General features: G+C 41.3%; 1 protein-coding gene across 1 annotated transcript in view; it reads left to right on the plus strand.

Annotated features, from left to right (window-relative positions):
* The first annotated feature begins 289 nt into the window (after positions 1–289).
* Positions 290–14,315, plus strand: part of LOC139757505 (major facilitator superfamily domain-containing protein 6-like) — a 67,340-nt gene continuing 53,314 nt past the window's right edge. Inside the window, exons 1-2 of the mRNA XM_071678018.1 lie at positions 290–403; positions 511–768. Coding sequence (XP_071534119.1) covers positions 290–403; positions 511–768 — 372 coding nt within the window. The remainder of the gene's footprint in view (positions 404–510; positions 769–14,315) is intronic.

The following is a 14,315-nucleotide window of genomic DNA, read 5'->3' on the forward strand; positions in this document are numbered from 1 at the left end:
CGTAAGCTCACACAACCAGCAGATAGCATTATACAGAACCAACGTGAGACGAAGCGTATAGTTCAATTAATACATTCTCGAATTTTTTGGTGCAGATTCCACTAGCATTAGATCGTTTATCCATGTCCAAATTCATATGCATGTCCGAACTACTAAATTCTTTCAAGATAAGAAAATGGAACAAGATAAAGAAGGGTGAACATATATAGGAATAACATACATCATTCCTCTCTACCGAGTACATAACATACTTCATTCCTCTCTACCGAGTACATAACAAATACAAAAGATGTTGGAATTGCAGCAGTGTGAGTTCCAGTGTGAGATTCCACCAACAGAGCTGACTGTGTGCCTCCAGTACGACGATGATCTCTCCTGCCGATCCTTCAACATAACTGAAAAGGTACGATAACGTACGGTGATCTTGACAAAATGTATATTGGATGGTCTTTGGTAAACAGATTACAATAAATATTTGAGCCTTGTGATTATATTATCTAAAATGGACAGGTAACGATCAGCGGGAAAGTGGATTCTTGGAGGGACGGGGACACGTGCGGCCACACTTGGTACGATGGGCAGTTCAAGGAACAGGTGTTTCGTAACCTCACTTGTCCCTCTGAGTGGTGCCCTATGCAGTGTGAAGTAGAGGAGACGCTCAAGTGTACCAATCTGGACGATCCATCCAACAATGTGATAACCTTCTGGATCTACTTTGCTCTCCGTATGTCTGCATCATTCTTTCTGGCGTCCTCCTTCACCATGATGGTATGTGGCATAAGCATTATGCTCTTAATCCTTCAGCATGATGATATCCTAGTTAGGGACTGTGTTTCATCCTCTACCATAACCGATATTTGATAAGAATTTCATTTTTCATCCTTTACACCTATCATATTCCCTCACCGTATTGTGGCTCGGATGACTTTCCTTCTAAGGATAAACTTATGATTACTTCTTACTAAAACCCTTAATGGTATGTTGCTAGGTACCATGCTGGTACCCTTCACTTTCATGGCAAACTGGCTAAACATTATATCATAGATTTTTGGCATAGATAATTAAAAGCTTCCGAATAAAAAAACAATCGAATATATATATATTTATACATATATATATATATACATATATATATATTATTATTTTATTATTGTACTTTGTCGCTGTCTCCCGCGTTTGCGAGGTAGCGCAAGGAAACAGACCAAAGACATGGCCCAACCCCCCCCCCCATACACATGTATATACATACGTCCACACTCGCAAATATATATACCTACACAGCTTTCCATGGTTTACCCCAGATGCTTCACATGCCTTGATTCAATCCACTGACAGCACGTCAACCCCGGTATACCACATCACTCCAATTCACTCTATTCCTTGCCCTCCTTTCACCCTCCTGCATGTTCAGGCCCCGATCACACAAAATCTTTTTCACTCCATCTTTCCACCTCCAATTTGGTCTCCCTCTTCTCCTCGTTCCCTCCACCTCCGACACATATATCCTCTTGGTCAATCTTTCCTCACTCATTCTCTCCATGTGCCCAAACCACTTCAAAACACCCTCTTCTGCTCTCTCAACCACGCTCTTTTTATTTCCACACATCTCTCTTACCCTTACGTTACTCACTCGATCAAACCACCTCACACCACACATTGTCCTCAAACATCTCATTTCCAGCACATCCATCCTCCTGCGCACAACTCTATCCATAGCCCACGCCTCGCAACCATACAACATTGTTGGAACCACTATTCCTTCAAACATACCCATTTTTGCTTTCCGAGATAATGTTCTCGACTTCCACACATTCTTCAAGGCCCCCAGAATTTTCGCCCCCTCCCCACCCTATGATCCACTTCCGCTTCCATGGTTCCATCCGCTGCCAGATCCACTCCCAGATATCTAAAACACTTCACTTCCTCCAGTTTTTCTCCATTCAAACTCACCTCCCAATTGACTTGACCCTCAACCCTACTGTACCTAATAACCTTGCTCTTATTCACATTTACTCTTAACTTTCTTCTTCCACACACTTTTCCAAACTCAGTCACCAGCTTCTGCAGTTTCTCATATGAATCAGCCACCAGCGCTGTATCATCAGCGAACAACAACTGACTCACTTCCCAAGCTCTCTCATCCCCAACAGACTTCATACTTACCCCTCTTTCCAAAACTCTTGCATTTACCTCCCTAACAACCACATCCATAAACAAATTAAACAACCATGGAGACATCACACACGCCTGCCGCAAACCTACATTCACTGAGAACCAATCACTTTCCTCTCTTCCTCCACGTACACATGCCTTACATCCTCGATAAAAACGTTTCACTGCTTCTAACAACTTTCCTCCCACGCCATATATTCTTAATACCTTCCAAAGAGCATCTCTATCAACTCTATCATATGCCTTCTCCAGATCCATAAATGCTACATACAAATCCATTTGCTTTTCTAAGTATTTCTCACATACATTCTTCAAAGCAAACACCTGATCCACACATCCTCTACCACTTCTGAAACCACACTGCTCTTCCCCAATCTGATGCTCTGTACATGCCTTCACCCTCTCAATCAATACCCTCCCATATAATATACCAGGAATACTCAAAAAAATTATACCTCTGTGATTTGAGCACTCACTCTTATCCCCTTTGCCTTTGTGCAATGGCACTATGCACGCATTCCGCCAATCCTCAGGCACCTCACCATGAGTCATACATACATTAAATAATCTTACAAACCAGTCAACAATACAGTCACCCCCTTTTTTAATAAATTCCACTGCAATACCATCCAAACCTGCTGCCTTGCCGGCTTTCATCTTCCGCAAAGCTTTTACTACCTCTTCTCTGTTTACCAAATCATTTTCCCTAACCCTCGACCAAAACACCCTATATCTGCCACTCTATCATCAAACACATTCAACAAACCTTCAAAATACTCACTCCATCTCCTTCTCACATCACTACTACTTGTTATCACCTCCCCATTTGCGCCATTCACTGAAGTTCCCATTTGCTCCCTTGTCTTACGCACTCTATTTACCTCCTTCCAGAACATCTTTTTATTCTCCCTAAAATTAAATGATACTCTCTCACCCCAACTCTCATTTGCCCTTTTTTTCACCTCTTGCACCTTTCTCTTGACCTCCTGTCTCTTTCCTTTATACATCTCCCAATCAATGGCATTTTTTCCCTGCAAAAATCGTCCAAATGCCTCTCTCTTCTCTTTCACTAATAATCTTACTTCTTCATCCCACCACTCACTACCCTTTCTAATCAACCCATCTCCAACTCTTCTCATGCCACAAGCATCTTTTGCGCAATCCATCACTGATTCCCTAAATACATCCCATTCCTCCCCCACTCCCCTTACTTCCATTGTTCTCACCTTTTTCCATTCTGTACTCAGTCTCTCCTGGTACTTCCTCACACAAGTCTCCTTCCCAAGCTCACTTACTCTCACCACCCTCTTCACCCCAACATTCACTCTTCTTTTCTGAAAACCCATACAAATCTTCACCTTAGCCTCCACAAGATAATGATCAGACATCCCTCCAGTAGCACCTCTCAGAACATTAACATCCAAAAGTCTCTCTTTCGCGCGCCTGTCAATTAACACGTAATCCAATAACGCTCTCTGGCCATCTCTCCTACTTATATAAGTATACTTATGTATATCTAGCTTTTTAAACCAGGTATTCCCAATCATCAGTCCTTTTTCAGCACATAAATCTACAAGCTCTTCACCATTTCCATTTACAACACTGAACACCCCATGTATACCAATTATTTCCTCAACTGCCACATTACTCACCTTTGCATTCAAATCACCCATCACTATAACCCGGTCTCGTGCATCAAAACCACTAACACACTCATTTAGCTGCTCCCAAAACACTTGCCTCTCATGATCTTTCTTCTCATGCCCAGGTGCATATGCACGAATAATCACCCATCTCTCTCCATCAACTTTCAGTTTTACCCATATTAATCGAGAATTTACTTTCTTACATTCTATCACATACTCCCACATCTCCTGTTTCAGGAGTATTGCTTCTCCTTCCCTTGCTCTTGTCTTCTCACTAACCCCTGACTTTACTCCCAAGACCTTCCCAAACCACTCTTCCCCTTTACCCTTGAGCTTCGTTTCACTCAGAGCCAAAACATCCAGGTTCCTTTCCTCAAACATATTACCTATCTCTCCTTTTTTCACATCTTGGTTACATCCACACACATTTATATATATATATATATATATATATATATATATATACATATATATATATATATATATATATATATATATATATATATATATATATATATATATATATATATATATATATATATATATATATACATATATATATATATATATATATATATATATATATATATATATATATATATATATATATATATATATATATATATATGTATATATATATATATATATATATATATATATATATATATATATATACATATATATATATATATATATATATATATATATATATATATATATATATATATATATATATATATATATATATATATATATATATATATATATATATATATATATATATATATATATATATGTATTCTTTCTTTTCGTTCAAACTATTCGTCATTTCCCGCGTTAGCAAGTTAGCGTTAAGAACAGAGGACTGGGCCTCTGAGGGAATATCCTCACTTGGCCTCGTTCTCTGTTCCTCCTTTGGAAGAAAAAAAAAAAATGAGGGGAGGATTTCCAGCCCCTCGCTCCCTCCCCTTTTAGTCGCCTTCTACGACTCGCAGGGAATACGTGGGAAATATCCTTTCTCCCCTATCCCCAGGGATATATATATATATATATATATATATATATATATATATATATATATATATATATATATATATATATATATATATATATATTTTATTTATTTATTTATTTTGCTTTTTCGCTGTCTCCCGCGTTTGCAAGGTAGCGCAATGAAACAGACGAAAGAAATGGCCCAACCCACCCCCATACATATGTAAATACATACACGTCCACAACCGCAAATATACATACCTATACATCTCAATGTACACATATATATACACACACAGACACATACATATATACTCATGCACACAATTCACACTGTCTGCCTTTATTCATTCCCATCGCCACCTCGTCACACATGGAATACCATCCCCCTCCACACTCATGTGTGCGAGGTATCGCTAGGAAAAGACAACAAAGGCCCCATTCGTTCACATTCAGTCTCTAGCTGTCATGCAATAATGCCCGAAACCACAGCTCCCTTTCCACATCCAGACCACACACAACTTTCCATGGTTCACCCCAGACGCTTCACATGCCCTAATTCAATACGCTGACAGCACGTCAACCCCGGTATACCACATCGATCCAATTCACTTTATTCCTTGCCCGCCTTTCACCCTCCTGCATGTTCAGGCCCCGATCACTCAAAATCTTTTTCACTCCATCTTTCCACCGCCAATTTGGTCTCCCACTTCTCGTTCCCTCCACCTCCGACACATATATCTTCTTGGTCAATCTTTCCTCACTCATTCTCTTCATGTGCCCAAACCATTTCAAAACACCCTCTTCTGCGCTCTCAACCACGCTCTTTTTATTTCCACACATCTCTTACCCTTACATTACTTACTCGATCAAACGACCTCACACCACACATTGTCCTCAAACATCTCATTTCCAGCACATCCACTCTCCTCCGCACAACTCTACCCATAGCCCACGCTTCGCAACCTTACAACATTGTTGGAACCACTATTCCTTCAAACATACCCATTTTTGCTTTCTGAGATAATGTTCTCGACTTCCACACATTCTTCAAGGCTCTCAGGATATTCGCCCCCTCCCCCACCCTATGATTCACTTCCGCTTCCATGGTTCCATCCGCTGCCAGATGCACTCCCAGATATCTAAAACACTTTACTTCCTCCAGTTTTTTTCTATTTAAACTTACCTCCCAATTCACTTGACCCTCAACCCTACTGTACCTAATTACCTTCCTCTTGTTTACATTTATTCTTAACTTTCTTCTTTCACACACTTTACCAAACTCAGTCACCAGCTTCTGCAGTTTCTCACATGAATCAGCCACCAGTGCTGTATCATCAGCGAACAACAACTGACTCACTTCCCAAGCTCTCTCATCCACAACAGACTTCATAAGTGCCCCTCGTTCCAAAACTTTTGCATTCACCTCCCTAACAACCACATCCATAAACAAATTAGACAACCATGGAGACATCACACACCCCTGCCGCAAACCTACATTCACTGAGAACCAATCACTTTCCTCTCTTTCTACACATACACATGCCTTACATCCTCGATAAAAATTTTCACTACTTCTAACAACTTGCCTCCCACACCATATATTCTTAATACCTTCCACAGAGCATCTCTATCAACTCTATCATATGCCTTCTCCATATCCATAAATGCTACATACAAATCCATTTGCTTTTCTAAGTATTTCTCACATACATTCTTCAAAGCAAACACCTGATCCACACATCCTCTACCACTTCTGAAACCACACTGCTCTTCCCCAATCTGATGCTCTGTACATGCCTTCACCCTCTCAATCAATACCCTCCCATATAATTTACCAGGAATACTCAACAAACTTATACCTCTATAATTTGAGCACTCACTCTTATCCCCTTTGCCTTTGTACAATGGCACTGTACACGGATTCCGTCAATCCTCAGGTCCTCACCATGAGTCATACATACATTAAATAACCTTACCAACCAGTCAACAATACAGTCACCCCCTTTTTTAATATATTCCACTGCAATACCATCCAAACCTGCTGCCTTGCCGGCTTTCATCTTTCGCAAAGCTTTTACTACCTCTTCTCTGTTTATCAAATCATTTTCCCTAACCCTCTCACTTTGCACACAACCTCGACCAAAACACCCTATATCTTCCACTCTATCATCAACCCCATTCAAAAGACCATCAAAATACTCACTCCATCTCCTTCTCACATCACCACTACTTGTTATCACCTCCCCATTAGCGCCCTTCACTGATGTTTCCGTTTCCTCCCTTGTCTTATGCACTTTATTTACAATGGAAGTAAGGGGAGTGGGGGAGGAATTGGATGTATTTAGGGAAGCAGTGATGGAGTGCGTAAAAGAAGCTTGTGGCATGGGAAGCGTGGGAGGTGGGTTGATTAGAAAGGGTAGTGAGTGGTGGAATGAAGAAGTAAGATGTTTGCTTTGAAGAATGTATGTGAGAAATATTTAGAAAAGCAAATGGATTTGTATGTAGCATTTATGGATCTGGAGAAGGCATATGATAGAGTTGATAGAGATGCTCTGTGGAAGGTATTAAGAATATATGGTGTGGGAGGCAAGTTGTTGGAAGCAGCGAAAAGTTTTTATCGAGGATGTAAGTCATGTGTACGTGTAGGAAGAGAGGAAAGTGATTGGTTCTCAGTGAATGTAGGTTTGCGGCAGGGGTGTGTGATGTCTCCATGGTTGTTTAATTTGTTTATGGATGGGGTTGTTAGGGAGGTGAATGCAAGAGTTTTGGAAAGAGGGGCAAGTATGAAGTCTGTTGGGGATGAGAGAGCTTGGGAAGTGAGTCAGTTGTTGTTCGCTGATGATACAGCGCTGGTGGCTGATTCATGTGAGAAACTGCAGAAGCTGGTGACTGAGTTTGGTAAAATGTGTGAAAGAAGAAAGTTAAGAGTAAATGTGAAGAAGAGCAAGGTTATTAGTATTAGGTACAGTAGGGTTGAGGGTCAATTCAATTAGGAGGTGAGTTTGAATGGAGAAAAAATGGAGGAAGTGAAGTGTTTTAGATATCTGGGAGTGGATCTGGCAGCTGATGGAACCATGGAAGCGGAAGTGGATCATAGGATGGGGGAGGGGGCGAAAATTCTGGGAGCCTTGAAGAATGTGTGGAAGTCGAGAACATTATCTCGGAAAGCAAAAATGGGTATGTTTGAAGGAATAGTGGTTCCAACAATTTTGTATGGTTGCGAGGCGTGGGTTATGGATAGAGTTGTGCGCAGGAGGATGGATGTGCTGGAAATGAGATGTTTGAGGACAATGTGTGGTGTGAGGTGGTTTGATCGAGTAAGTAACGTAAGGGTAAGAGAGATGTGTGGAAATAAAAAGATCGTGGTTGAGAGAGCAGAAGAGGGTGTTTTGAAATGGTTTGGTCACATGGAGAGAATGAGTGAGGAAAGATTGACCAAGAGGATATATGTGTCGGAGGTGGAGGGAACGAGGAGAAGAGGGAGACCAAATTGGAGGTGGAAAGATGGAGTGAAAAAGATTTTGTGTGATCGGGGCCTGAACATGCAGGAGGGTGAAAGGAGGGTAAAGAATAGAGTGAATTGGAGCGATGTGGTATACCGGGGTTGACGTGCTGTCAGTGCATTGAATCAAGCCATGTGTATGGGGGTGGGTTGGGCCATTTCTTTCGTCTGTTTCCTTGCGCTACCTCGCAAACGCGGGAGACATCGACAAAGCAAAAAAAAAAAAAAAATATATATATATATATATATATATATATATATATATATATATATATATATATATATATATATATATATATATATATATACATATATATATTTCTCCCCTATCCCTGGGGATAGGGGAGAAAGCATACTTCCCACGCATTCCTCACGTGTCGTACAAGGCGACTAAAGAAGACGGGAACGGGGGGGGGGCGATAAACACTCCCCTCCTTGTATTTTAACTTTCTAAAAGGGGAAACAGAGGAACGAGTCAGGCGAGGAGTGCTCGTCCTCCTGGAAGGCTCAGACTGGGGTGTCTAAATGTGTGTGGATGTAACCAAGATGAGAAAAGAAGAGAGATAGGTAGTATGTTTGAGGAAAGGAACCTGGATGTTTTGGCTCTGAGTGAAACGAAGCTCAAGGGTAAAGGGGAAGAGTAGTTTGGGAATGTCTTGGGAGTAAAGTCAGGGGTTAGTGAGAGGTCAAGAGCAAGGGAAGAAGTAGCACTACTCCTGAATCAGGAGTTGTGGGAGTATGTGATAGAGTGTAAGAAAGTAAATTCTAGATTGATATGGGTAAAACTGAAAGTTGATGGAGAGAGATGGGTGATTATTGGTGCATATGCACCTGGGCATGAGAAGAAAGATCATGAGAGGCAAATGGTTTAGGAGCAGCTGAATGAGTGTGTTAATGGTTTTTATGCACAAGACCGGGTTATAGTGATGGGTGATTTCAATGCAAAGGTGAGTAATGTGGCAGTTGAGGGAATAATTGGTATACATGGAGTGTTCAGTTTTGTAAATAGAAATGGTGAAGAGCTTGTAGATTTATGTGCTGAAAAAGGACTGGTGATTGGGAATACCTGGTTTAAAAAGCGAGATATAGATAAGTATATGTATGTAAGTAGGAGAGATGGCCAGAGAGCGTTATTGGATTACGTATTAATTGATAGACGCACGAAAGAGAGACTTTTGGATGTTAATGTGCTGAGAGGTGCAACTGGAGTATAAAGAACAATATATATATATATATATATATATATATATATATATATATATATATATATATATATATATATATATATATATCTTCTTTCTTTCATACTATTCGCCATTTCCCGCATTAGCGAGGTAGCGTTAAGAACAGAGGACTGGGCCTTTTAGGGAATATCCTCACCAGGCCCCCTTCTCTGTTCCTTCTTTTGGAAAATAAAAAAGAAAAAAAAATTGAGAGGGGAGGATTTCCAGCCCCCCGCTCCCTTCCCTTTTAGTCGCCTTCTACGACACGCAGGGAATACGTGGGAAGTATTCTTTCTCCCCTATCCCCAGGGATAAATATATATATATATATATATATATATATATATATATATATCTTTTTTTTTATTTTCTTTTTTTGCTTTGTCGTTGTCTCCCGCGTTTGCGAGGTAGCGCAAGGAAACAGACGAAAGAAATGGCCCAACCCACCCCATACACATGTATATACATACGTCCACACACGCAAAATATACATACCTACAAAGCTTTCCATGGTTCACCCCAGACGCTTCACATGCCCTGATTCAATCCACTGACAGCACGTCAACCCCGGTATACCACATCGATCCAATTCACTCTATTCCTTGCCCTCCTTTCACCCTCCTGCATGTTCAGGCCCCGATCACACAAAATCTTTTTCACTCCATCTTTCCACCTCCAATTTGGTCTCCCACTTCTCGTTCCCTCCACCTCCGACACATATATCCTCTTGGTCAATCTTTCCTCACTCTTTCTCTCCATGTGCCCAAACCATTTCAAAACACCCTATTCTGCTCTCTCAACGAAGCTCTTTTTATTTCCACACATCTCTCTTACCCTTACGTTACTTACTCGATCAAACCACCTCACACCATACATTGTCCTCACACATCTCATTTCCAGCACATCCACCCTCCTGCGCACAACTCTATCCACAGCCCACGCCTCGCAACCATACAACATTGTTGGAACCACTATTCCTTCAAACATACCCATTTTTGCTTTCCTAGATAATGTTCTCGACTTCCAGACATTCTTCAAGGCTCCCAGAATTTTCGCCCCCTCCCCCATCCTATGATCCACTTCCGCTACCATGGTTCCATCCGTAGCCAGATCCACTCCCAGATATCTAAAACACTTTACTTCCTCCAGTTTTCTCCATTTAAACTTACCTCCCAATTGACTTGACCCTCAATCCTACTGTACCTAATTACCTTGCTCTTATTCACATTTACTCTTAACTTTCTTCTTTCACACACTTTACCGAACTCAGTCACCAGCTTCTGCAGTTTCTCACATGAATCAGCCACCAGCGCAGTATCATCAGCGAACAACAACTGACTCACTTCCCAAGCTCTATCATCCCCAACAGACTTTATACTTGCCCCTCTTTCCAAAACTCATGCTTTCACCTCCCTAACAACCCCATCCATAAACAAATTAAACAACCATGGAGACATCACACACCCCTGCCGCAAACCTACATTCACTGAGAACCAATCACTTTCCTCTCTTCCTACACATACACATGCCTTACATGCTATGAAAAAAAAAATTTTTTTTTTCTTTTTTTTTTGCTTTGTCGCTGTCTCCCGCGTTTGCGAGGTAGCGCAAGGAAACAGACGAAAGAAATGGCCCAACCCACCCCCATACACATGTATATACATACGTCCACACACGCAAGTATACATACCTACACAGCTTTCCATGGTTTACCCCAGACGCTTCACATGCCCTGATTCAATCTACTGACAGCACGTCAACTCCGGTATACCACATCGATCTAATTCACTCTATTCCTTGCCCTCTTTTCACCCTCCTGCATGTTCAGGCCCCGATCACACAAAATCTTTTTCAGTCCATCTTTCCACCTCCAGTTTGGTCTCCCACTTCTCCTCGTTCCCTCCACCTCCGACACATATATCCTCTTGGTCAATCTTTCCTCACTCATTCTCTCCATGTGCCCAAACCATTTCAAAACACCCTCTTCTGCTCTCTCAACCACGCTCTTTTTATTTCCACACATCTCCCTTACCCTTACATTACTTACTCGACCAAATCACCTCACACCACATATCGTCCACAAACATCTCATTTCCAGCACATCCACCCTCCTGCGCACAACTCTATCAAAAGCCCACCCCTCGCAACCATACAACATTGTTGGAACCACTATTCCTTCAAACATACCCATTTTTGCTTTCCGAGATAATGTTCTCGACTTCCACACATTCTTCAAGGCTCCCAGGATTTTCGCCCCCTCCCCCACCGTATGATCCACTTCCGCTACCATGGTTCCATCCGTAGCCAGATCCACTCCCAGATATCTAAAGCTCTTTATTTCCTCCAGTTTTTCTCCATTCAAACTTACTTCCCAATTGACTTGACCCTCAACCCTACTGTACCTAATAACCTTGCTCTTATTCACATTTACTCTTAACTTTCTTCTTTCACACACTTTACCAAACTCAGTCACCAGCTTCTGCAGTTTTTCATATGAATCAGCCACCAGCGCTGTATCATCAGCGAACAACAATTGACTCACTTCCCAAACTCTCTCATCCCCAACAGATTTCATACTTGCACCTATTTCCAAAACTCTTGCATTCACCTCCCTAATAACCCCATCCATAAACAAATTAAACAAACATGGAGACATCACACAACCCTGCCGCAAACCTACATTCAGTAAGAACGATTCACTTTCCTCTCTTCCTACACGTACACGTGCCTTACTTCCTCGATAAAAACTTTTCACTGCTTCTTATAACTTGCCTCCCACACAATATATTCTTAATATCTTCCACAGAGCAGTTCTATCAACTCAATCATATGTCTTCTCCAGATCCATGCTACATACAAATCCATTTGCTTTTCTAATTATTTCTCACACACATTCTTCAAAGTAAACACCTGATCCACACATCCTCTACCACTTCTGAAACCACACCTCTCTTCCCCAATCTGATGCTCTGTACATGCCATCACCCTCTCAATCAATACCCTCCCATATAATTTACCAGGAATACTCAACAAACTTATACATCTGTAATTTGAGTACTCACTCTTATCCCCTTTGCCTTTGTACAATGGCACTATGCAAGCATTCCGCCAACCCTCAGGCACCTCACCATGAATCATACATACATTAAATAACCTTACGAACCAGTCAACAATACAGTCACCTCCTTTTTTAAATAAATTCCACTATAATACCATCCAAACCTGCTGTGTTGCCGGCTTTCATCTTCCGCAAAGTTTTTACTACCTATTCTCTGTTTACCAAATCATTTTCCCTAAAACTCTCACTTTCCACACCACCTCGACCAAAACATCCTATATCTGCCACTCTATCATCAAACACATTCAACAAACCTTCAAAATACTCACTCCATCTCCTTCACACATCACCACTACTTGTTATCACCTCCCCATTAACCCCCTTCACTGAAGTTCCCATTTGCTCCCTTGTCTTACGCACTTTATTTACCTCCTTCCAAAACATCTTTTTATTCTCCCTAAAATTTAATGATACTCTCTCACCCCAACTCTCATTTGCCCTCTTTTTCACCTCTTGCACCTTTCTCTTGACCTCCTGTCTCTTTCTTTTATACATCTCCCACTCATTTGCATTTTTTCCCCTGCAAAAATCATCCAAATGCCACTCTCTTCTCTTTCACTAATAATCTTGCTTCTTCACCCCCCCACTCACTACCCTTTCTAATCAACCCACTTCCCAGGCTTCTCATGCCACAAGGATCTTTTGCGCAAGCCATCGCTGCTTCCCTAAATACATTCCATTCCTCCCCCACTCCCCTTACCTCCTTTGTTCTCACCTTTTTCCATCCTGTACTCAGTCTCTCATGGTACTTCCTCACACAAGTATCATTCCCAAGCTCATTTGCTCTCACTACTCTCTTCCCCCCAACATTCTCTCTTCTTTTCTCAAAATCCCTAGATATCTTCACATTCGCCTCCACACGATAATGATCAGACATCCCTCCAATTGCACCTCTCAGCACATTAACATCCAAAAGTCTCTCTTTCGCACGTCTATCAATTAACACGTAATCCAGTAACGCTCTCTTGCCATCTCCCCTACTTACATACGTATACTTATGAATATCTTGCTTTTTAAACCAGGTATTCCCAATCACCAGTCCTTTTTCAGCACATAAATCTACAAGCTCTTCACCATTTCCATTTACAACACTGAACACTCCATGTATACCAATTATTCCTTCAACTGCCACATTACTCACCTTTGCATTCGAATCACCCATCACTATAACCCGGTCTTGTGCATAAAAACCACTAACACACTCATTCAGCTGCTCCCAAAACACTTGCCTCTCATGATCTTTCTTTTCATGCCCAGGTGCATATGCACCAATAATCACCCATCTCTCTCAATCAACTTTCAGTTTTACCCATATCAATCTAGAGTTTTCTTTCTTACACTCTATCACATACTCCCGCAACTCCTGTTTCAGGAGTAGTGCTACTCCTTCCCTTGCTCTTGTCGTCTCACTAACCCCTGACTTTACTCCCAAGACATTCCCAAACCACTCTTCCCCTTTACCTTTGAGCTTCGTTTTACTCAGAGCCAAAACATCCAGTTTCCTTTCCTCAAACATACTACCTATCTCTTCTTTTTTCTCATCTTGGTTACATCCACACACATTTAGATTCCCCAATCTGAGCCTTCGATGAGGATGAACACTATCCGCGTGACTCTTTCTTCTGTTTCCCCTTTTAGAAAGTTAAAATACAAGGAGG

Source organism: Panulirus ornatus, chromosome 27 (assembly GCF_036320965.1).
Source record: "Panulirus ornatus isolate Po-2019 chromosome 27, ASM3632096v1, whole genome shotgun sequence".
NCBI lineage: Eukaryota > Metazoa > Arthropoda > Malacostraca > Decapoda > Palinuridae > Panulirus > Panulirus ornatus.